Here is a 27606-nt window from a genome sequence, read left to right as displayed (position 1 = left end):
AAAGTTTCATTTCCTTTAACTTGTCATTCTTCTTTATTTTTCTTTACTCTATATACATTTCTTCTTAGCAAAAGAAAAAAAGGTGACAAATTACAAATATCGTTTTTCATAGTAAACTTTTATTGATTCTATTAAATAAAATTTAAAATAGTTATAAAATTTATGAAATTCTAAGATTATTAATAAGTCTTTTATTTATTTCGTAAAAATTAACGTTCTCTTACAAGTACCTTTATCACTTACCTTAATGATTAGTAATAAGAATAAAGATTTTGTGCTGCTAAGTATATTAAAAATCGCTTTTAAAATAATAAAAAATTATTTAATTATTATAAAATTAAAAATATTTTAAACAAAATCGATTCTTTAAACGAAAAGTTGATTACTCGGACCCCTAAACTTTATTGAAATTCTTCCAACTAATCAAAAAGTATAGATTTTAAAGTAGTGTACTAGTATATTTTATAAGATTTTTTTTAAATTTCAAAACTTCTTGAAGATAAGATGTCTTTTTTTATATTTTTTATCAGCTTTGTTGGTTTTTTGAATGGACAGAATGGATGAAAGACAGGGAAAGTTTCTCACTGTTTTTATTTTCTCCGTCCAACCGGTAAGTGCGCCTTAATTGTCCTTTCTTCTGTCCTCTTATCAATAGCTTTAAACATAGAACACAAAATAGGTTTTATAAAATAATGAATTTGAAGGAAAGATAAGAAAAGTCCTCAATACTTAGTAAATTTCATGTAATAACTACATCATTATATTTACAGTTAAGAACTCATCTTATGCTATTACAATAATATGGAGTGTGTGTAAGCAACATACAATAACCTTATTGGATTTTTACCTGATTAACAATGTATAAAAAAATAATAATAATTTAAAAAAAATAATTTTATTATATACAGAAACGATATTTTTTTATTAATTTAAAATTTAAAAATTTATATAATTTCTTGATATTTTTAATTAAGTTGTTAAACACAAATTAAATATTTTAAATTATTAAAAACTTACATTATTTTAGTTTATAGTTTATTTTATATTAATTCTGTTAAATTATAAAGAATTTTTTAATTGTTTAGATAATATATCGATAAAGTGAAATAAAAAACAACTTTTTTAATTATCAAAATCGTGATAAACTGTAAAAATAACGCAAAAAATGGGACTAACACAAATAAATGTAAACAACTAATTAAATTTACTCCTATTGTTTTTATTTTTACACTTAAAAATTAAAGTAGCAAATAAGATGAATTAATTTAGAATATTTTGAGATCAACATCCCGTTTTATCATAGAAAGAAAGATAAAAAAAACAATAATAATATTGCGTATATAAAATTTCAATCAATTTATCCATCTAAAAATAGTGTTGGAGTCAGAAAAGTGGTGACCATAGATATACATTAGAACAGAAAAAAAATGGAAGGAAAAAATAAAGTTGGGATTACGTTAAAAGGTAGAAAAGTAAGGATTAGAAAAGAGAAAAGAACACGATGTTGAGGGGGGTAAAGATGGAAGAAAGCAAATGGAAATGGGATGGACATGTTGCAAGAATGATGGACAACAGGTGAAGCAGGAAATGGAACCCAAGAGAACTGTTTGAAAACAAAGAACAAAATATAAAATAACACACAAAAGTGCTGTCGAAGAATATAAAACTTGAACGGAAACCCACGCATAATTTGATCCTAAATATAATAAATAATAATATAATTGAAATTTTATAAAGACCATTAAAAACATCAATAATCTTCTTAATTGTTAAGTAAAAAATAAAATTTAAAATCAATTAATTTAATTTAATTTATTGATAGTTAAGTAGGGGAAAAAATACATTTAAAGTGTGATGAAATTTCAGATAAATAAATAAAATAGAAATATTTTATATCTAAAGTTTTGTTGAATATTGCGTAAAAAATAAAAATTCATGTAAAAATTCAAATACTTATTAAGTTTATGTGTTATATTTTATAATATTTTTAAATATAGATAAGACAGATTAGTAGAAAATATATAAATATAAAATTGATATACTTTGTGTATAAATTTCGTTAAAAATTATTCCTAATTTATGTTAATCTTCTTTCGATGCTATAATAATTATAATATAAAAAAAAATTTTAAATAAAATTTCATAACAGATGGCGCCACATACAATTTTAACTTTTTTCCGGGAAAATTACGCAACTTGTCGGAAATATTTTTTTTAAATAATTGCGAAACAGAAACTTTATTCTGACAAAAACATTTATAATAACATAAATTAAATAAATAGAAACAGAAAGAAATGTAATAATGTTTTTAATAGTGCTGTAATATTAATCTTAGAGCATCCAGTAGGCAATTATTAAACTATTATTTGTTTCGAATCTTCTGGTTAATTTATAATTAACGTTTAACAATAAAATATTATTTCTCGATTAAAATATGAATCTTTATTAAATATAATATTGATACTTTTAATTGAGAGTTTGTGTAACGTGTTAAATTACCTTCTATTGACATACTTAAATGTGATTTATAACCGTAAAGTAGGCAATTTTAATTAATTTTGTTCGAATTTTGAATATAAAGAATGAAAATAAGAATTAAATTAAATATCTTTAAAAAACTATAACAACTTTTTACTCGATTATAATTATATTTTATCACCCCAAAGTTAGGTTATTTTAAATATACCTTTTAATGTAATTAATTTTTAATTTTATTTGTTTTTTACTTATAATTAAGTGTAATTAATATAAATACATAATTATAATAAAACTTAAATTAGATCTTATAATTTACGGATCAAGATTTAACTTTAAGTAGATTTATTTAATTTGTCAGTCTGTCTGTCCTATTTAAATATATATATTTAAATAGGACAGACAGGCTGACAAATTATTAAAAAATTATGCATTTTTAAATATAAATTTTGTACAAAATTTTTGATTTTCTTATATTTTATTTACAATTTTTATCTTTGAAATTATAGTTTTTACTTTTTCTCTCGATAAATGTTAATAAAAGTAAGATAAATTAGTAGAAAGTAAAAGTATTTTTTCTCTTTTATAAATGAAAGTATAATTAATATATTTGAAGAATTATTAAGGAAGATTTTATTGATACCGATGTTTTATGACAAGTTTAGTTCCATTAATCTTTAATAAACGTGCTTCTGGTACACTTTTAGTAAAAGGATCAAAAGAAATTCCAAGTCAGATAATCCTTCAACGTAAGTTGGATGAATTGAATGCACGCTATTTCTCCAGAAAAGAATAGAAAATAATGAGAAAAACTCTCTTCTCGAGAGGGATACGATCTGAATCCTCGTCTATATCGATATATTCAATGGTACAGTACATTCACCCGAATCGAACGAAGAATTCTACTCCATTCTAAAGATGTTGTAGGTCCTAATAAAGTGTGAAACGTTTACAGAACCATGCAAAAAAATAAAATAAAATTTAAATTTAATCAAATATTAGAGTAGGCTTTAAACATAATTACAAGAGGAATGATTGATTATATTACCGGTTTGTTAGTCCGTCTCTACGTCTGTCCTCTCTTCAATCGTTTTGAAAATCGTTTGAAATATGGCGATTTTTGGAGAAAGTTTTAAATTTTTGAGATAATTTAAAGAGTGAAACGGGCCAAATTTACTTTCAAATTAAATAGCAAATCATATAAAATCTTGAAGAATTTTGTCACTTTCAACGCTTAAAAATCAGCGGTTCTCAACCTTTTTCACACACTGAGCCTTCTTGTGTAAACTTGTAAAACTAACGTATCCTTCTTGCGTACCAATTGTGGTACGTGTACCACCGATTGGAAACCGATTTTTAAATTATTCCGTCTCAAATCATTTTCAAAACAACTCAACAGTGAAAAACAAAAAAAATTCTCAAACTGATAATATAATTAATTTGACCGTCTGTTTGTCTGTTCTCTATTTGATAAAGAGTAAATCGTTTGAGATGGTAATTTAATATGTTTTTGGATAATTTAAGAGATAAAACATGTTAAATTTAGTCAAGAAATCAAGAAGTTTCGTATAGAATAATTCGAATAATAATTATTTTAGGTACTAATTTTAATTTTACTAACAAATTATACTTTATGATATTTTTGAAGCAATTATTATATTCATTAATACTAATTAAACAAGGATATAATGATTAATAATGGGATTATTAATAAGAAAGATTACGAATTTTTTAAGCATCACTTGACACAATTTATTTGTAATTTTATAAAAGGAAAAAAGTTATTTTTTTAATTTAGTTCATTAATCATTTATTCTTTAAAAATAAAAAAAAGTTACATGAATATTGCCCAATAAATCTGATATATTGGCCATGAAACGAAAACAATTATCAACCAGTCGATCGCGAACTCCATTAATCGAAATTTTCCATTACTTTAATAGGAAATTCCCAATTAAGAAAAAGAAACTTGGAAAAATATGATTAGAAAATGTTTAAGTGGATCTTTTCTTTTTAATTTGTTAAATAAAAAGAAATATTTTTAAAATTTAAATATTAAAACTAAAAAATACTAACCAGTTTTTATTTATATAATATTTAAATTTTGTGTGTAGCTTTCTCGAAAATTAAAAATTATTAATAATAAATGACGTGAGAAGCATCAACCATTATTAACTTTTAAAGCTAAAAAAGTATAAAACTAAAAGAAATAATTAATACTTTTCGCATTTTTCAACTTTTTCAACATTTTTCAAGTTTAAGTGTAATTTACATTACACTTAAACTTTACGCACGCACACGCTATATACACTGTAAACCTATTAAATATTTTAAAAAGTATTGAAAAAAATATAGATTTTTAAGCTTATTTCTTTAATTCTTTGATGAAAAAAACAACGTATAAATGTATATTTAATATATATATATATATATTTTTATTTTTTGTAAACTAAAAATTTATTTTATTTTAAATTTTGCTAAAATTGGTTTAAGAGTAGAAATAAATATATTCATTTTGTTGTTTGTGTTTGTTGTAGAGTGAGAAAATGGTGCACGTACTTGGCTCATGAAAAATGGTTTGACTATTCAATTCTTGTGTTTATCGGATTGAATTGCATTACTTTAGCAATGGAGAGGCCAAACATACCACCAAATAGTACAGAACGTATGATTTTGACGGCAACTAATTACATTTTCACTGTTGTCTTCGCTTTCGAAATGTTAATTAAAGTAAGTTGTCATCTTTTTTCGTATGCAAAAGTTTAATAATTATAATTGTAATCAATGAGGAGGGATGGTTATTGGGCTGAAACTTGAAAAAAAATTGTAGACCTATAAATTCCCACTGCTGTCTGTCTGTCTTTGTTTAATCTCGAGAACGGTGTTGGATAGATGATCAGCATGACTCGATTGTTATCGGGAGAAGTATGATGTACAAGGGCAAAACACTACTAAAATCGATATCAGATATGGAAAACTTATGGAGAGGAGGTCCCGATTAACTATATATTAACTTCCGGTGCAAACCGAAAGTCACGTTATTTCAATTCAAACATTTTCCCCTGAAAGATGTTAGGTAGATGACCGGCACGACTTTATTGTTAAAGGAAAAGTATGATTTACAGGGGCAAGCCAGTACTAATTTTTGGTGGAGAGCATATATTTCAAATGAAATAAATTAAAAATGTGATAAAAATTGCAATATATGCTCGTTAACAATTAAAAAAATTATAGTGTAGAGGTTTTAAGTTTTAAAAAATTAAACTAATTTATTTAAAAATATATATATTAAAAGTTATAAAGTAGAAATTTTATTACAGAAAATAAAATATGAATTAATTCTGTTGTTTAAGAATTAAAATATACTTATATAAAAACGAATTCTTCCTTATTGATTAATATAATTATAATAATTGTTATAAAAATATAAATTAATCAGATTATATAGACTTTTCTTTAGTTTAAAATGCTGATATATTTATTATAATAGAAACTAAAAAAGATATTTTCAGGTTATAGCTAAAGGTTTATGGTATGGAGGCCATGCTTACTTTAAAACTGGTTGGAATATCATGGATGGTAGTTTAGTAATGATTTCCTTAGTAGATGTTCTTTTATCTTTTGTTGCTGATGGCAGTCCACGTATTTTTGGAATCCTAAGAGTTTTTCGTTTACTACGTTCCCTCAGGCCTTTAAGGTGAGAAGAATTTTCTTTACTTATTTAAATTTTTCAGTTATATATTATATATATTAAAATATTTTTCTATAAAATAGCTAGTTATTGGTCAATTTTCTTTCTTTTACATTCTATTTTTAGGGTTATTAATAGAGCTCCGGGATTAAAATTAGTCGTTCAAACACTTTTATCATCTTTACGCCCTATAGGAAATATTGTACTTATTTGTTGTACATTTTTTATTATTTTCGGAATTTTGGGAGTACAGGTAAGTAATTTAATACATTTTTTTATTTTTATACTTTACTTTTTAAATTTATAATCAAATAAACGACTAAAAAAGTAAAAAAGGGAAACATAATTACCATTATGCAAATTTTTAACTTGTATGCATTAATCTCTTACGTTGAAACTTTAAAACTTTATTTTTAAATAATAAAACAGTTTATAAAATATAAATTTATAACGTTGATTTATTAAAATTCCATTATATATGTGTTTATATATATATATATATATTTTTTTTTTTTTTAAAGCTTTTCAAAGGAAGCTTTTATTATTGCGAAGGACCAGATGTGAAAGATATTAAAAATAAAACACAATGTTTGGAAGACAAACGAAATGAATGGATTAACCAAAAATATAATTTCGATAATTTAGGCCAAGTAAAAACTTTTTTTTCCAAATTTTATTTATTTTAATAATTTTATTAATTCAAAACTTATAAAATTTTAGGCATTGATGTCCTTATTTGTTTTGTCATCTAAAGACGGTTGGGTAAATATCATGTATACTGGTCTAGATGCTGTTGGAATTGATCAGCAGGTATTAATTTATTTTTTCATAAGTTTATTACGAATAAAAATATATTATAATTACAAATTTTTAATATATTTTTTAGAATAAGTAAAGGTAAATACACCGTTTTATAGTAGAGTTACTTCAATAATTAATTTTCTTCTCTTGCAGCCTATTGAAAATTACAGCGAGTGGAGACTGTTATACTTTATTTCCTTTCTTCTACTGGTAGCTTTTTTTGTTCTCAACATGTTTGTAGGGGTAGTTGTAGAGAATTTTCATCGCTGTCGAGAGGAACAGGAAAAAGAAGAGAAAGCAAGAAGAGCTGCAAAACGTGCACGCAAACTGGAAAAGAAGAAACGAAGTATGGAATCTAAGGGTCGGTAGTTAAGTGGTACTGAGTCTGGCTTGCAACGGCAAGACTGTGTGAATGACGTCCCACGTGATTGACAACAATTACAGACATAGGCTCAAGTTAACACCAATAATTACATTAAAAAAACAGTTTTTGATGCTGTTTTTCTCCTTTTCTCTTAGATATTTTAAATGCGAAAGAATTGATTAGAAAATGATAACTTGTTTATTAACAACAGTTGCATTTACTCATCCGTTAATAAAGCTTTATTGAAATTATACTGCATAATTGCATTAGGAACATTAAAATTTATATTAGGAACCGCTAATGTTTCTCTCCCTTTTCCGTTCGATCCTTTAAATGCCGAAGAGTTGGTGGTTAGAAGTAAGTTCTTATTAAAAATTTTTGATGCCTTTATGATTCCTCCTGTTTGTTTTCTTCTGTAAATTAGCATGTTATGTATTAAGAAAATTATATTTTCGAAATTAATTGTTGACGAATATATGTAATCTGTGATTGATAAACATAACATTTATTTTTTGCCTCTATATAACAAGAGCAACTATATTACAAGGGTTAAATGGAAATAAGGTCACCATTTTTGTAAAATCTGTATGGAAAGAGATAGAATAATGTGACTAGTTTGGAAAAGCAGTAAAAATTACTTATTTTTATCACACATCTTTACTTTACAACATAATTACTTTGCAATTACTACTGAAAAAACTTTCTGATGTTTTCTCGATCTATTCTCACACGACATCTTGAACTTCAACGTACAATGAAAAATGTTGATTTTACACATCTCCTTTCATTTTGGAAACAACCAGAAGTCTGATACTGTTAAATCTGAGCTGTAAAGAGGGTGGCGAATAACCTGTAACCTTAGGTTCTTTTGCGTCTTCAGTGTTTCCTTACTGCGTTACAGGTTATTCTGCACTTTCTTTACAGCCCAGATTTGGCAGTATCAGACTTCTGGTTGTTTCCAAAATAAAGGGAGATGTGAAAGGTTAAAAATTTTCATCCTACGTTGAAGTTCAAGCTGTGTCACTCTAAATGGCGATTATGTTAAAAAATGAACCCTGATCACATTATTTTATCTATTTCCAAACTAATTTTATAAAAATGGCAACCGCTCTTTATCAATCGACCTCCCAGACTAGGATCCTTTACATTAAGAATCCTTTTTAATGCTTCTATTTCTACTTTTTCTTCTGCTCTTATATCTTGTTATAAATTAATTATTGATAAACATTGATGACTGAAATTCATCCATTCATTGGGCCACTATGTTAGATTGCGGTTCTATACATTTCCACTGTCGTCTGTCTCTTCATCCTTAATCTTGAGTTAGATAGATGACCGGCATGACTTGATTGTTATCAGGAGAAGTATGGCGTACAGGAGCAAAATACTACTAAAATCGAGACCAGATACGGAAAGTTTATGGATCCGATTTACTATATACAAATGGTTAGGTTTATGTTAGCATCTATAATTGCATTAGGAATAATTTTGGTGTATTTTTCATTTTAAGACGTGAAGTGCTGAAAGTACAGAGAGTGATATTTCGTTAAAAGTTAATTGCAGAGTAGAAAATAGGGTAATATATTTTAAGCGATCTTCATCAAGATAAAAATAAGGTTAAGATTTCTGTGATGGTAAACTTTACAATTAACAAAATTACTGTTATTAATTGATAATCTGCATGAAACTATTTACATAGTGTTGCAATTAAAGTTGTAAATAAGCTCAAGCGTACATTTTAAATGTTTATGTTTTAGATTTGCTTAACTACTTCAGTTTATGTAGAGATTTCTCTGTAATTTCTCGATTTATAATTGAAGTTAAAACTTCGCTTTAATGTGAAAAGTTAAGAATTCGAAATAAATTATTTTCAATTGAAAGAATCATTATTTTATTATGAATATTTATATTAAATTTACAAGTAAAACAATTAATAATTATTTCTTTATACTTAATAATAATTTTAATCTATTAAAAGTTTAAAATTATTAAAATTTCATTTTAAAAAATATAATAAAAATTAATTTGTTAAATAAAAAAGTGAGTAATAAGTGATATTTTTTTAAAAATATATAAGAGCGATTAAATTTAAAAAAATAGTTTTATATAAAATTTCTAATGTATAAAATTAATTTAAATATTTAATTTTAATGTTTAAAATTATAATATAGATTAAAATATAATTTTAGTAAATTTAAACGTAGATAATAGTTATCATATGAATTTTTATTCAGCTGCTTCTATCAAGTCTCCAAAGATTAAAATATTACATAGGTCAATGCATTATGTATATTATATATGTTATATGCAATGTATATGAATCTACGTGTGTGTTACGTCAAATCCAGGAATGTTGCTCATTTCATGAAAGAGGCAATTGATGTGCCGATTTTGAGAATTTGACAATTGTGTCAAATGATATTGGCGCAGAGTTGTAGTAAATTCATGAACTTAAGTATTTTGAAAAGCTTTCATATTGTTTACTATTATTGGGCTACAGTTTTAAAAATTTGTAGAACTATATATTATCACTGTCATCCGTCTGTCTGTCTCTCCTTCCTCAATCTCGAGAACGGCGCTAGATAGATGAAAGTCGAGACCAGATGTGAAAATATTAGGGACAGGAGGCTCGGATTAACAACTATATACGAACTTCTAGGCTGGAAGTCACGTAATTTCAATTCAAAAATGTTCACCACAACTGAGTTACACGGATGACCGACATGATTCTGTTGTTATTAGGAAAAGAATGATGTACAGAAAATCCTGAATTACGCAAATTTTTATTTCACGAAATGAGCAAACATTTCAGGATTCGGCGGTCGTGCATATGTTTATAATTGTTCACATAATCATGTTTTGCAATCATGATATTCACAGGTATCAGTGGCGTAAGTAAGACTTTGCTCTGGGAATGAACTTCGAGAATGATCTAAAAGCACAATCAGAATGAAGAAAAAATTAAAAGTGGCGATCGATCAAAAATAATCTTTAGGATTTTTACATTTTTGGGCTCATAGGACCCTAAAATTCAAAGAAAGTTTGAGATTTTTTCCCCTATGTATGATGATGTATGTATAGGAGACACAATTTTGTTCACCCAATTTGAAGATTAATAGCTCCTGTGCCTTTAGTCGTAAATTTCTGAAATTTTGCAGGAAGGTTTGTGTATAAGAGCGATTTATGCTGTTAAATTTTTATGATTAAACGTGGAGGGGTTTGTGAGATAGAGGGGACTGTGTGTCATATCTCGAATGGGGTTGAAAAGATTTTACTCGTTATTAATATTTGCAACTTGTTAAATAAAATTTATCTCTACGCTCAAAATTAAACTCTTTACCATTTATAATAATTAATAATATAAAAAGTTTTTTAATAAAATGACCTAACATATGGCGCCATTCATAATTTTCAATCTTGCCGGGAAAGTTACGAAACTCGTTGCTGGATTTTTAGAATAAGAAATGAAATAATTAATTGATATTGAATTATTCATTAATAAAGTGGAATTTTATATCTCTTGTTTAAAACGAATTTTTTTATTTTAAATTTTATTCCTAAAGCATCTGGGGATCCGACATCTATATCATTCCCATAATTACGTCACAGATACGTGTGGATATATTCATAATTTTGCATGCCTTTATGTTTTGAACATATTCTGTTTATAATTAGAAAGTCTCTTTGTCTGTTCGTCTGTCTAACTGTACAATTCGTTACTTTCTGAAAACTTTGAAGTAAATTTTCACATTGATTTTAAAAAAAGACATTTATAAACACAGTATATATTCCATTAGTTTTAATTATTAATAATATAAAAATCATTATTAATTCACAAATAATTTAATATATTTTTACTTAAATCATAGAAATATCATTTGTCTAAAATTATTAATGAAGTTTTTTTTGCCTTAATTAGTATCATTATTTAGAAGTTGTTAAAATCATTATCTAGTAGTTCAAATATAGTTTTTAATTTAATTTGTCTGTTCGTTTGTCTGTAGGAATTTTGGAAAATTAAAAGTATAAAAATCTGTAATCTGAGGATTTCTGTTCTCGTCTCTGTGTCCGTCTGCACATCTTACCACAGAGTTTATCGAAAAATTCATGAATTACATTTACAGAAACTGCAAAAAGATATGAAACAATTAAATTTTATAATTAAAAATTCTTTTATTTTAAAATCCACACCATTAATTATTAAACAACTCAACTGTTAATAAATTAACACAAATTCAGTCGTTAGAATATATATCAAAATAAATCATTTTAAATTATAAATAAATATAAAAATAATTATACAAAAATGATAATTAGTAAAATTATTGTATTTAATATTTAAAACATTAATTAAATTATTTTTATATATGTATATTTAAAAAAAATTAAGCAGCATCAAACTTACTTTTCTAAACATTTTGAATTAAAAGTTTTTTTTTCATAAATTTAAGAAGAATAATAAAATTTATTTTAAAAATATATAAATAAATAAATTAATTACTGCTTTAATTACATTTTTTCATGTTTAGTTAATAATTTTTATAAGAAAATGAAGAAACACTCAGCCTTGCCGTGAATGCCTGCCCACCTCTATAGCTTATCTTCACATATTTAGTTGTTTTATTCCTTTTTATCCTTACTCACTTAGCTTTATTCTTCGTTTTTTCCTATCCTGTCTCACTTTTCTAGATTTTTTAATTTCTATTTTTCTGCACATCAATTCTTCCAGTAGTAAGACTATATTAATTATGGTTTAATATTTCCTATTTCTTTAATTGCTTTATGCTTTTAACTAGTTTATACTTCTAAAAAACTTCTTTAATCAAGCGATTCTCATTACAAATTACTCAAAAATTATTAATAGAAAGAATTAATTTTTTAATTATATAAATATATAAATAAATTTTTAAAACATTTAGAAATTTTTTGCCGTATGTCTTGTGTAAAAATGAGAATCGCAACGTTAGCTAATAGAGTGTAGAACATTATAAGCCAGGCTCAGACAGTTAATGAATGTGAATAATAGTAGTAGTTTAGATTTTTCTATATAATTACTTACTGTAGTTAGTTCTTGTTAGTGAGGGAAAGTCTTGATTTACTTTGCTATCATCTTGTGACCCGTACTATGGACGAAACAGCACAAAGCACTTAAGTCCGCTTTCTCTTCCAATTGATCGATATATATATATATATCTATATATATAACGTTTTGAATAATATCGTAAATCGAAGACATTAAAAACTAGAATATATCTCTAGATTAAATAAATAATTATATATTTAATTACTAATTTTAAGTATATATTTTTTACTTCGATATATATCCATCAAGTATGAAATTTTTCAAGTATATCTCTACGGAGAATAATGATAATTTAATTTAATAATTAATTAATTAATTAATTAATTAATTAAATGAGAAAAGTGAGGCGGGATAAGAATTAAAAGTTTAAATATTTTGAATTTGAATTTTATTTTTCTGTTTTTGCGTTTTTTAGAAATGAGAGAACCACCTTATTACATCAACTATTCGAAGCCACGTTTATTCACTCACAACATCATCACAAGTAAATACTTCGACTTAGCAATTGCAGCAGTTATTGGACTCAATGTTGTTACTATGGCAACAGAATTCTACATGATGCCTACGGTGAGTTGGTAATCTTTTTACTTATTGAACTTTTATCTCGTGTTTTTCTTTTTATTTCCCGATAACAAACTGCAACATCAGTTTAATATAACAAGTAAACGTGAAGTAAAAAATAAAAAGATAGGAGAAAAAATGATATTCGGGTTTGGGAACAAACTTTATATAATATTATTATTATTATTCTCTCCTATTTTAATTAATTATATAGATTTAATAATAACTAAACATAACAATTTTTTAGTATCGAATCTCAATAAATTCGCTTTTTCTCCGTTTGTATGCCTCTCTTCGATATTTAAAGGTTTAAAGTTCTTTAAAATTACAGTAAATGTTGTCTTCTCGTATAATTTTTAATGAGTTTATAATAAACACACGTTTTTCGAATATTAGAAACTCATTTAAATTTATCCATCCTCAGCATCCTTACATCATCTAAGGATGCTGAGGATGGATAAATTTATGGATACTGAGTATTATGATTTGCAAGAATGCTGAGAATTTATTTTCAGTTTTCAAAAAACGTTAAATTAAAGGATTAAAATTTTTGTATTTCTTTAAATAGTCAGTCCATTCGTCTGTTCGCAAGACTTGTCGAAAAGTCAACTAATAAAATTGATGGGTGATGTTTGGAAGGCAACCATTTGATAACATATTTTATTTACATAAAATGCAAAAAAAATAATAATCCAACTTTTAAAAATATCTTTAATAAAATATGTTATTCAAAACTTTTTATTATTTTGAATATTTGCTAAATGTTCAAATTGAAGCTAATATCATCGAGAAATATTAAATTTCAATTTAAAAAAACATATTTCTTACATTTTCTTTAATATTTCAATAAAATTTATTAAAAATCTTAATATTATATATATATATATATATATATATATATCTTCTTTATGAGTTTTAAATATAATAAATTTTTATTTTTAAAAACTAAATATTTTTATATTTATTTATAAAATATTTAATTTTACAATGTTTACTTGGATTTTTAATAAATTTTAATGAGATTTTTAAAAATAAGTGCAGATTATTTTTAATAATAAGTATTTTTTATATACAGGGTGAATCGAAAAATGTTAACACTTACATGGAGAGGGTGCACAAACATTGTAGCAGAGGTATTAGGGCAGTATTTTTTGAGAATTCCACAATTGGGTCGTGATTTCTAGCGCATGAAGACACTACAGAGGACATTTCCATTACAAATCTACTATAACAAGTTACTTTCAATTAGCACCTTATAGTTAGAAGTGAAGTATAGGGTGCTAATTAAGGGCTTTAATTGAAGGGTTACAATGCACACTAAAATTTGAAATATAGTCAAGCCCTCCTAAACAGCGCCGCCCTCGAAGTATCGCTGAACCTATAGAAGTTTTAATATCTGTGAAATTCTGAATAGCATCAAATTATGTGACACAAACTCCTAAATTCTTTATCGATCGACGTACTTCGGCTTAACGCCAGACTCAATTTAGTGTCAATTTTGGATATAGGTCTCTTTCTTACGTACATTTACTATTGTTTGAGGTATTTCAGTTCAGCGCTACGCTCGATTTTGTACCAATTTTAGACCCGAACAAATACTGATGTTAAATCGAAGCTTTAAAAAAATAGATTAAAAATTTTTTAAATGCCAAATCGATTTATTAACTTATACTTAAGCTATTGTCTTTTTTAAATTATTTTATTACTCTTTCTTTAATTAAAAAAAGGAAATTATTCCATTTGAGATGAATAAAATTTTTGATATCGCACTCCATTTTTTAAATGAAATTTTTGTAGAAATATTTTAATGAATTAAAGTAAAAATATTTTTTTTAATTCTAAAAAGAACAATTTAAATCATCACACGAAAAAATTTTTTAAAAGTAAAGAAAGAAAGAAACGAATGCACAAGAGATGTAAAGTTGCAATTTCTTTTTGCCAAGTGATTGATTCTGTTTTTACGATCTAACCATTTATCTTGTAATAAATTATCCAATTTTCTTTTATTTTTTTGTTTATAAAAGTATTTCCAACCTGATTTTAAGTTAAAAAACTAACTGTCAAACAGTTTTCTAATGTAAATTCATTTAGTTAATAAAATGTCTGCGGTAAATTAAAAAAAAGTAAAAACAAGAAAAAAAACCTGACTTAATCGTTTTTTACTTAAATAAATATTAAATCAAATAAATTATAAGAACGATAATAATAATTAAAAATAAATGAATAAAAGCAAAACCTTTCTGACTGAGTGATTGGGATGCAATTTGAAAAAATTGTAGACCTATAAATTCCCCCTGTCGTCCGTCTGTCTGTCCTTTCGTAATCTCGAGAACGGTGTTAGATAGATGAAAGGTGAGACCACAGGAACTTCAGGTGTAAACCGGCCGTCACGTTTTTTCAATTCAAAAATATCCCCCGAAAGATGTTAGATAGAACACCGGCACGACTCTATTGTTAAAGGAAAAGTATGATGTACAGGGGCAAGCCACTGCTAATTTGAGATGGAGCGCATACTTTTAAAATTAAATAAATTCAAAATATAATTAACAATTGTAAACCGGCTCGTTTTAAATTTGCTCGTTTTAAAAATAGCAAAGAAATTATATTAATATCTTTAAAATAAAATAAAATAATTTTTCTATAATTTACAGGAGCTTACATATGCTTTGAAGATCTTCAACTATTTCTTTACAGCTGTTTTCATATTAGAAGCGGTGATGAAAGTTGTTGCTCTAGGTTTTCGTCGTTACTTAAAAGACAAGTAAGGAAGGGAAAAAAAAATATTTTATAATCTAATAAATATAATTATAAATAAAAATAATTAGATTTTATAACTAGAAACCTAAGCGATAAATGACAAGCTTTAAGATGTAATTAAAATTTGCTACTGTTGCAGGTGGAATCAGCTGGATGTTATAATCGTAATTCTATCAATTGTGGGAATTGTACTAGAAGAAATGGAGTCCGAGGTTATTCCTATCAATCCAACTATTATAAGGGTAATGCGGGTTCTCAGAATTGCCAGGGGTAAGCTATTTTTCTTCATTCAATCCAATCCAATTACAAAAGAACTTGTATCCAATCATTTCATAACTTAAGGATAATCTATATATTTTGTATAAGAATTTGCATCATATGAAAAGATTTCACTGGAATTATTTTAAATAAATATAATTTGATTAGGAAATTTTATTTTATAGTTTTAATTTGCATCCCGTATATTAATTAAATATAAATTAATTTTAAATGGTTCCGAAAGCACTAAACGGGTTTTTCGTTGTTAAAATTTCTGTAATTTTTGTTAAGTGGCTAAAGATTGTTAATTTTTTTTTGCATAATTTTTCATTTTTTTAAAAATAAATCTTATTAATTTATTATAATTTTTTAAGTAGCATTCTTTATTGTTTTTTTGTAAAATATGGGGTGGCCAAGTAAGTTAACCATGGTTTTCTAACAATAAAATTAATTCTGCAATGTTTTTAAATATAAAATATAGAATATCTGGTTAAAAAAAATTTAAGCTTTACAATAGTTAACTAACTTTTGAGTTATCTTAATTGTAAAATTTAATATATGAAATAATTATTTAAAAAATATTAATTCTTGTTAAATAATTTTCAAATTATTTTTTAAAGTAGCCTTTATGTAAAATACAGTAAAACCTGTGTAAACTGGAATCGGACTGTACCGGTTTTTCACAGATTTTACTGTAAAAAGTGGCCCAAAAAATTAGTTAATGAAATATCTTGCTAGCAAGGTATTTCAGTAATAAAGCAATCTACAACATTTAACTGACTCTTGGGCCACCCTACTTTGTAATATAAATATTTAAGTACATATATAAACTTTATTAATTGTTATTTTTATTGAAATTTAGTATTGAAATTATTAAAAATGGCCAAAGGTATACGTGCTCTGTTAGATACAGTGATGCAAGCATTACCACAAGTAGGGAACCTCGGGCTTTTATTCTTTCTGCTATTTTTTATTTTTGCCGCTTTGGGAGTGGAATTGTTCGGTCGTCTTGGTAAATTTTATTCTTTCAAATTCTCAAATTCGTATCAATCTCAATAAAGGAAAACATTTGAAACATTATAAATTGTTTTACGTTGCAGAATGTACCGAAATATTTCCGTGTCAAGGTTTAGGTGAACACGCTCATTTTAGGAATTTTGGAATGGCTTTCCTCACTTTATTTCGTGTGGCCACAGGAGATAACTGGAATGGAATCATGAAGGTACCTTTTAACCTTTCTAAGATATTAAATCATTGTCATTTACATACTTAACATAATTTAATAACTTTAACATATGCATACTTTTGTTACGTCTACACTTTAAAATGCAATTTAATTGCATTTTATTCATTCAATTAATTAAAATTTCATTTAAATTCTATTATTTTACATATGAATCTCTTGAAGTGTGATTCATTATTTATTTAAATATAATAAGTGATTTATTATTTATTATTCTTAAAATTATTTAATATTTTATTTGAATTTTATTACTTTTTAAAGGAATTTTTTAGTGAATAATATAATATGAATAATATAAAAAACTTTTAAATATTGATGAATATTTTGATTTATTTGCTTTATTTTAAGGTTATGAAAGCAATTTTGATTTAATTGATGTTATGCGACAAGTATTGAATAATTTATCGTTATATACGATAAAATAAAATATTCAGTAGATATTAGGGTATCTTTAAATATTTGTATTTAAAATTTATCAGCATTTTACTAAATTAAATAAATATTTTCGGATTTTTTTTGTTTTTTTGAGTTTTGTAAGTGAAGCTGATCAATAACTTACTTGAAAATTGCGTGCTTTTAATATAAACAAATCCAAGAAGTTGCTGTAGAATTTATCTACACATAATAAAATTTAATTGCTCAAATATCAGTTAATCGTGCCATTTTGTGTGTTCCAGCACAGTTGTGAATGTGAATTGTGAATTGAGGATAGAACGTTTTTTTCTTTTACAAAAGTGATAGAAACATGATAAAGATATAGGTAAAATAAGGGCAAAACAGAAGTATCATTTTTTTTTTTTGTCATTGGGTAGTTCAAATTAGCGAGAATTTCAAGAATTTCATAGCAGACACACCGCGAGTGCCTGAGCTGTCGAGGTCATTGAGAACTGGAAACTACGTAAATTCAGCCTTTACAAAGGTTAACTGACTTTCGGGCAACCTTATACATTTGAAATAAATATATTTTTATTAAATAATTCCTTAATTCATTCATTAACGAAACATTACAATGGTAAACCCTGTACATTTTTTCTTAACCTGGTATTAAAACTTACGTTTTTATTTAGTTATATATTACAAATATAAAACTAAAAAATATATAAATTAAAATTATAGAAATATTCTAAAAATTCTCAATTTATATACAAATTTGCTTTTTCCATTATATATACTCCATTCGACTATTCTCGCACTTACATTTTGTTAAATTGGCCATCAGAAAATCTGTAATTCATGAATGGTATTCATCACGAATTTATGCATAAATAATATTTTACATACTTATCATGTAATTTATATATACATATATATATATAAGAAGAGTATTAGAATCTAAAAATCATACTTTGAAATTTCTGAATGATGGAGTTTTCTATAAAGTATTAAATATTCCCTCGACCTATAAAAATGTCTTGACTATTTCGTATAGAAGAAAAGGATTTTATCGCATTTTATAAATATTTTATTATCTCTAAAAGCTTATTTAATTTTTATTTTTTAAAATATACATCCGTAAGTAAGTGTGTGGAGGCAGGATTGTGTTCGCCCTCTTTGAAGCTTAATAACTCCTGTACTTTTTGTCGAAAATTTCTGAAATTTTGCAGAGAAGTTTGTGTATCAGAGGCGTTGACACTGTTAAATTTTAGTAGTTAAAGGTCAAGGGGTGGAGAGATAGCAGGGGTCATGCTTCATATCCCGAGTAGGGTAGGATTAAATGAAGATTTTACGCGTTATTAGCATTTACAATTTAAAAAAAAATAAAACTCATCTCTACCCTGAAAATTAAGCTTTTTTCCAATTTATAATAAACTTTTTAAAATAGAATATATTTAATAGAATGCGTCACAAACAATTTTAACTTTTTTTTGGTCGGAAAAGTAACGCAATTAAAAAAATTAAATTAAAAAATTAATTTTTAATTATGTGTATTTTATTATTTTCTATTAAAATTTTTAAGCTTTTGAAGTTTTTTTTATATTTTCACTTTTTTATTAAATTAATTTTTATATCATTTTAAAAAATAATATGTTTTTAAGTAACAACTGTAAATTTTATAATTATTTTAAATATTAAACATTTAGAAATCAAATTTCTGTTTTCTTAATAACAAAACGGATATTTTTATTATTAAATGCAAAATTTAACGAAATAATAATTGATTTTTTAAATAAAATAACAGTAAAAAGTTACATTAAATTAATTAAATTTTTATGCATTTTTTTAAAATTTTTAAAGTAAAAATAAATATATAAAAATGTGTATTAAAATATTTATCGATTAATTAATTAAGGATAAAATTTTAATTGGCAAAATTTACAAAAATCATTATTTAAAAAAAAATAAAAATTTTATAAATATTAAAAAATAGATAATTATTATAAAAACTAAGAAATTCGTATCATATTTTCTTTATTAAATCTTTTAACTGTAATTAACTCATTAATAATAATTTTTAAATGTCAGAAGAATTTTTTAAAAGCATTTTTGCTTAAATTTATTTCTAATTATTTCGAAAAATGTAATGAATATTGTGAACTAAATTTATAAAAACAACTTATTTTTTTTGTGTTTTATAAGGCGAGAAAATCATTACAAGTGAGAATGATTTGTAAAAGAAGTCATTGTTAATTCACATTATATAATGAAAATATAAAATAAGTATTGCTAAATATATAAAAATTAGTTTTTAAAACAATAACATCTTCATAAAATATTAAAGGAAATAATACTTATAAAAGGTATTAATATACAGTAGAGCGTCGATAAGTGGAACCAATTGGGGACTGGGGTCCTTCCAGTTAATGATTTGTTCCAGTTTCCGACTTTGTACGAAAAAATATATTAACCTGTCCGATGTTCAAATTTTTCTCCGTTGCGTATCGCTTCCTGTTGAATTTTTCTCCGTTGCGTGTCGCTTCGTGTTGAATTTTCGTCGATTTTAAGCCTAACGAAAATTTTTATAATAATCATCGAGGCTATCGTATCGTTAAAAATTATTTCTGCATTTTGTACAAACAAAATAAATATATTGAAGAATATAAAGAACATGAAAATTATACTTTAGAAGTAAATTTAGTATCAAAAACATTCGATTCAGCACGACACAGTCCGACTGAAAATCGTTCCACTTTCCGGCCATTCCACTTACCGACGTTCCACTTATCGACGCTCTACTGTATTAAGAAAATAGAAAATTTTCAATAATTAAACCTTAAATATGGATAACTTTACTCTAATACACAGAAACTTAGATGAAATTAAAGCTAGGACCGTTCACAAATACAGACTTTACCTCTCTGAAAAAGTCAAAAAGTACATAAATAAAATCCGTAAAACTCATTTTCCTCAATTAAACATATAATATAAATTAAAGTCATATTATAAAATACTAAATTATGGGGTCCTTCTATGTTTTAAGTCCATTGAAAATGGTTCCTTTCTAACTTGATCTATGGTAAAAGATTCTGCTGGGTCCATAGGCGATCCTGTAATGTTTTGGAGTAAGAGTAAGCTAAAATATTTTAATTATATAGTTAGATATATTTATAAAAAAAACACATTCATAATACAACTTTGGTTATTATTACAAAATATTCGTTCATACGATTATAGGTGCACGAAAATTGGTATGAGATTCAATTTTTATTGTTTCGTACTTTTTATTACTCAGAACAGTAAATTAAAACAAGTGTTAATTAGTGAGAGTGAGTAGTACCTATTAGTTACTCGAAAAATTATAAAGTTTAAGTATGAATGCGATTTTAGAAACCTCTGGTGTAATTTAAGATTAGTCGTCAGAATACCACCTTTTATAGAATTTTATATGAACATTAATAGAAACTAATTGTGTGAAGTGATAAATCTGAAAAATACATATGTGGTAGAATAAATAAATATCTTAATGATGGAAAAATTGAATTGACGTTGTTATGTCATTTAAGAATTTTATACACACTTTTATAGAAACTGAGGCGATTTGGGCCTACCTTCCCCTAACGTATGTACAGTACTGTAGTGATAAAAATGTATCTGGATTAACTGATTTCTGTAAGTTTTTTCCTGGTACTAAAAGATAGAGGGGTGGGAGATCACGTGGTCACGTGTAATATCTCGAGCGGGATTAGACTAAATGAAAATTTTATTAGTTATTAGCATTTACATTTTTTTTTTTTTTTCGTTTTTATAAAATTCACCACTACCCTCAAAATTAATCTTTTTGACATTTTATAATAATTATTAAATAAAAAAAATTATACCAAGGTTTCATAACAGATGGCGCCACATACAATTTCATTTATTATGATTAATGATATGAAATTTTATTTAAAAAATAACTCTTATAACAGCCGAGAAAGTTATGCAACTCGTTGCTGGAAATGTTTTTGTAAGATATAACGTCCAGTTGTTTTGAACCAAAAGTAAATTTCGATTAACTGACTTCTGTACAACTCTTCTTTTTAATATGTACTATATATATATATACAGTGTTTTGAAGAATGCATATATATATAATATATATATACATTCTTCAAAACACTATAATACATCTATATTAATAAAATTACATTTATTATTAATTTTAAATGATTTTTCGATTAAAATTTTAATGAAAGATAAAACTTTTGATTTCAGATAAAACATTTAAAAAATATAAGGGTATAATGTTTTCTATATTTTATCAAATAATAAATTTTACCAATTTAAAATATATATATATTATATTGCATTTCGTTTAGATATACAAAGATGATAAGAATGTATTTAAAAATTTATTTATCGTTTAAGCTATTTAAAATTTTCTGAGATCTTCTAACTCCCTGAACCATTTTCTCTTCTCTTTTGATGTTTATGAATAAAAATAAATATTTATTGCCTAAGGAAGTAGTGTATAAAAATCAATTTTTTACAATAGAAAAGACTGCAATATAAAAAGATTTTTCTCTTTTTTATATACATATTTCTTTTCAAGTTATTTTCTGAATATTTAGTTATTAAACCACGTGATTCGTCTAGTTGAAAGATATGAGTCCATTTTCTATACGCATATTGACCCCGAAGCTACATACAGACACACACATATACTCATGAAAGAATATTTTTAAACTGTTGCATTGTTCATTTTAATATTTTCATAACCTTAAAGCAATGATGTAATTTAATAAAACAGAACTTTTTTTAGTTCTGTTTTTTTATTATTATTATTATGTTGGGTTAAGTGAGATATACTCGGTTAACACCGGTGGCTGTGTACTATGCCGGACCAAAGTCAAAGCATAGTAACCAAAATAGAAATTAAAGTGTATCAGTGTGTGTGTCTGTATTCAGGAATTTTCTCACAATATGACATGTATTCAATATAGTGGCCTTCTGTAGTGTAATGTATGTATGTATGTATGTATTATTATTATTATTATTATTTTCTTTAAAAATCTGTCTCTCTGTCTCAGGATGATGAAGGAGCATTAGGAAGAAAAAATTATAATTAATTAATTGGGGATTGTGGGTTCGGAGTTCAGCTCTGGATAGAATATTATTCAAAAATATTTTAAATTAATTAATTAATTTATTATTATTAAATGTTATATAACATGACGGATTAAGTCCAAATTATGTAATATTTTTAAAATGAATTAGCCATATTAAAAACTGGCAGTATCGTATATTTTGCGTGTAATAGTTATTTTAAGTAATGAATTAATTTTTTAATTTAATTATTTATATGTTAAAATATTAAACAGCTAATCAAAATGAGGATAATTTGTGATGATTGCAGAATTTTGTATGTAAAAATAATGCCAGAAAATAAGTTATCTTTCAAAATATTTTTTTATTTTTAAGTTTATATTAAATTGTACAAAATAATTTAATATATAAATTCAGTAATTTTGCAGGATTTAGAGTAGTTCAATATCAATTAATTTTAGGTGTATACCGAATAGATTCCTCGAAACGTACAAATATGCAAATAAGCATAGGTCTATATGTAACAAAAAATAATAATAATATATTCTAATAATGTAAATGATAGAAAATTATTTTAAAGATGTTTTACATAATTTTCTATATTAAACCAGTTAATATTTATTGCCATAAAGCTGTATAAATCATTACATTAATGTTCTTAGATGCAGACTGTTCTAGTTTTATATTATGTTACAAATAATTAATAATACCCACGATTTTGATTTCTCTCTAAATTATTCATTAATAGGAAACTTTTATAATATGATTTTTAAATCAGTTTAGTGTTCGAGTAATATAAATAAGTATTTAGTATTTTTATAATAATAATAATCTACATATTTATATATAAATTAATATTTTTATTTCTTATTTTTTGGCTGTTAAAGCAAAGCTTAGAGAGAAAGTACTTGCAATTTTTAATGTTCAGACATATTTTAACAAAAAATATACAAAATATTGCCTAAGTTTATATAATTTCCAATACGGAAACTACTACAATGAATTTTAAAACGTCAAAATTAAATATTAAACAATTAATTTTTCTATTTAAAGTGTTAAATGTCAAACAAAATGTAAAAGATATTTTATATTCTTCAATAGAATTATTTAAATAACATATAAATATATATTAAAAGTTGATCATCTACTGAAATAAATATACAGTATTTAATTAAATTATTATGTTTATTTATGAAAGTTATATATACATATATATATAAACATCACAGATTAATTCAGCTTATCTAAAAGTAGGAAAAAATTTTACCTTTAAAGGTGTATAAGTTATAAGAAATTTGACATTACTTTATTCTACTTACTTTCATTAAATAGATGGAATGGACTAATACATAAAACTATTTGAATCATGGTGTATCCTTTGACATTTTGTAACACGACAATTTCTAATATAGTTGATTCATTAAATACTTATTTTTTATTTTTAAAAAAATTATTAAATAGCAAAGTTTCTCAATAACCAAATGTCACGAATTCAAGCAAATTTGTTCCGTTTTATAATTTTATTTTACAACTTTTTACATTTTAAATATTATAAATGCTACTAAATTTAGTAGAACAATTTATTTTATTAAAAACAAAAAAAATTAATGTTAAAACCATAAACTTTTATTAAAGTAAATGAAAGAATTAAAGTCTCTTGGACACCTTTAAAACATTTCTTTAAAATGTCTTCTCTTTCAACCGAGCCGAAGTAAATTGATAGTGAAAACATAAAGATTATTTATTTTTATTGCTGAAATATTGTTTTACAAAAGATAAATCAAATAAAAGTTTGCAGCCAATTGATACGATATTTAAATGAAGAAATTAAAAGGGTGGCCCAAAATCAATTAACCTTTTAAGTTCAACATTGTTGTCTTGTTTAATTACTTAAATACCTAGAAAATTACTTCTAAGATATGATTAAGAGAAAACAAGACACAATACAAACGGTTAAGTGATTCGTACATGGCATAATTTACAAAATTACGCGAATAACTTAGTGTTAAATTAATGTAAGAAAATAGAGAAGAAAGAAAGTCGAACTCCTCATACACTCTATTGAAACTTGCGACTAACACCCTGGATGCATGCAGTCACGCGGCTAAAAATTCTACGCTTGTGTTAGTTTACTCAATTTACATTACTACATAATGCCATGATCTCCATGACGCCGTCAGATATTTTTATTTGATGCATTAAAATTGTGCCTGAATATAGGCATAGGAACTAATAATCTGATGATTTTATATATTTACTTCATCCAACTTTTCATATATATCAAAGAAAGAAGTGTTACTTGCAACTAATTTTTTTTAATATATAAAAATAGATATACCAATCGTAAAAATCTTAAATATATTTGGTATATAAGCAGAAACGTACAGACGTGAAGAAAGCACACAAGCTCTTCCTAATTTGGATACACATATAATACAGTATTTTTGTTTAATTTCGTAGAGTTTATTTTAATTCATTAATAGATATAATAAGATATTTATAGATTTTTACAGATAATTATTACTAATTTTTTTTATTGAATATCTCTGTATTCATTCCTAAAATTTTACTTAAAAATCTATACTGTTACAACACACGCATACTTTACACTCCGGTCATTTTGAAAAAATCAATGGAAAGTCTAATCTATTGTTATACAGAGTGATTCAAAAGTCTCGATATACTAGTAAGGAGTTCATTTTATTATATTGTATAGTGGAACCTCCATTAACGGACATTTCTAAATAGCTGACATTTCTAGTTTTACAATCCGCAGACCCTTCAAGTAGGACATCTTTTATATTTACCTCTAAACAGCAGACGAACTTCTCGGTTATGGTGTCCGCTATTCGGAGGTTATACTGTATTTTCTAAATCACAGAATGTGATCTAGTAAACGCCATATAATTGAATGCATGTTAATGTCTGATGATATGTGCACACACATTACAAGTACAGTAAAAATTTGGATACACATATAATACAGTATTTTTATATAATACAGAGTGAGTCGAAAAGTCCGTAAAAGACAGGCTACATGAAGGGTAGCCTGTCTTTTACGGACTTTTCGACTCACTCTGTATTATGTAAAATATACATATTTAAAAAATTAAAACATGTATTTTGTCAGTAAATTTTGATTTTATTTATATTTTGAAACTGTCAGAATGAGAATCTTGTCACTTTTGATTAACAAACTTATCAATGAAGTAGCAATGGCACCATCATTTAAATTATTCTTTTAATTATTTCTAATATTAAATTACGTATTAATGCTTTATTATTGGTTAAAAATATAACTTTCACTTGCATTTTTCTTTATAAAATCGTCGTCATAAATACATGTAGATGATGATTCCGTGTAGCCACATCCAGATGATGATAATTCCCGTATGGAAGTAGTAAAGTTTCCTACGAATTATTTAAAAAATTGTGACGTATATTTACGAATGGAATATTTTAAAGAACATTCGTAAATATTTACGCATTTATTCTTTAAAATTTATCATTAATTGGTATAAGCAACGTGGATTTAAGTACAAATTCACGTAACTACAAAAAGAAAAATTAATAATAAAATGGAAACAAAGCAGAAAAGAATTTGATTTTTTTAGAGTAATTTATCTAACTTTTAACTTATTTAAATGTAATAAATTGAATTGTTTTTAAATATTAAATTATAAAATTTTCTGATGAATTTAATTTTAAATTAAATTCAATTTATTATTACATTTTAAAATTCTTCTTACTTGAATATTTCCGTGTAAAACGTTCGTTACTTAGACTCAAATAAGATTTTGCAAGTAGATTAAATTTGTTTAAAGATAAATTCTAATAATTTGGTTTCATTCTGAATACAATATAAGATTTTCTTAATTTAATATTCTTTAATATTATATAAAAGATGATAAATAAATTTGATCAGAAAATTAAAAAGTTAGTTTCCATTTCTTTCAAAACATCTTTGACATGATATTTTATAATATTAAATTTAATTTTGAATAATATTTTCACAAGAAAAATAAATAATTTTCTACATTTTTAAAGATAAACAATAAATTATTTAATTAAAAATATATAAACCTAATTATAATTAACTTTAATAAAATCATTACGTTTAGATATAAAATCTTACAGAAAATTTAAAAAAATATTTTTTAATCAAGATTAATTTTAAGATTTAGTAATATTAAATTATTGAAGTGGGATACAGCGAAATATCAGTAAATATAAGAATTAAAAAATTATATTGAAACTTTTATATAAAAATAATTTTAGAATAATTAAAAATTTGAATATTTCATAATTATTATTTGTTTATCCCTGCATGGCAATTCATGCAGGAATATTATTTAATAATTTCTATATGATATCCTATGGTAATCCATGTCAGAAGGTCCTACATAGCAATTATTAAGGCAATCAACGCTTTAATATGAGAATGATAGATATTTTATAAAATGAATGTTATATTTCTTTCATTTCTTTATTACATTAGACTGAAAAACAAATAAATATCTGCTTAAATGTAATTAATATTTATTTAATTATTTTTTTATGTATGAAACTATGAAAATACCTGAAGTTCTAAATTGTTTAGAGTGACCTATAGGTGACTATACTCCTGCTCTTCTTTTACTTATATTAAAAGTAAAGTTAATGGATATTAATGAGCAATGAGGTATTAATGGATATACAGTATACGATATTATAATTAAATGTCCAGTATACATTTGAATATTATAGCACAGTTGAATACTGCGCCATGTTAGCATGCTATCTTGCGCGACTTGAGTGAACAGTACCAGTGGTTATTATCTTTAACTCTTTTGTTTTTGCTTGTCTCCTGGTATGGACTTATCATTAACAATAGAAAAAACAAAATAATTATTAATAATAAAGAATAAGG

The 27606-nt window shown here is 24.8% G+C and overlaps 1 protein-coding gene across 3 annotated transcripts in view; it reads left to right on the top strand.

Moving 5' to 3' along the window:
- The window catches only part of LOC136968633 (voltage-dependent T-type calcium channel subunit alpha-1H-like), a 104208-nt gene that overhangs the window by 56142 nt on the left and 20460 nt on the right, over positions 1–27606 (top strand). For 2 of the 3 annotated variants that reach the window (XM_067262634.1, XM_067262636.1), the window contains exons 17-28: positions 531–610; positions 5014–5206; positions 5989–6173; positions 6294–6420; positions 6689–6817; positions 6888–6977; positions 7122–7329; positions 12831–12982; positions 15628–15737; positions 15873–16003; positions 16854–17003; positions 17092–17213. In XM_067262634.1, coding sequence (XP_067118735.1) covers positions 531–610; positions 5014–5206; positions 5989–6173; positions 6294–6420; positions 6689–6817; positions 6888–6977; positions 7122–7329; positions 12831–12982; positions 15628–15737; positions 15873–16003; positions 16854–17003; positions 17092–17213 — 1677 coding nt within the window. The remainder of the gene's footprint in view (positions 1–530; positions 611–5013; positions 5207–5988; positions 6174–6293; positions 6421–6688; positions 6818–6887; positions 6978–7121; positions 7330–12830; positions 12983–15627; positions 15738–15872; positions 16004–16853; positions 17004–17091; positions 17214–27606) is intronic. The other variant, XM_067262635.1, reaches the window with a different exon arrangement.

Source organism: Centruroides vittatus, unplaced genomic scaffold (assembly GCF_030686945.1).
Source record: "Centruroides vittatus isolate TY-2023 unplaced genomic scaffold, ASM3068694v2 contig_150, whole genome shotgun sequence".
Taxonomy (NCBI): domain Eukaryota; kingdom Metazoa; phylum Arthropoda; class Arachnida; order Scorpiones; family Buthidae; genus Centruroides; species Centruroides vittatus.
This window is presented reverse-complemented; position numbering and strand designations above follow the sequence as displayed.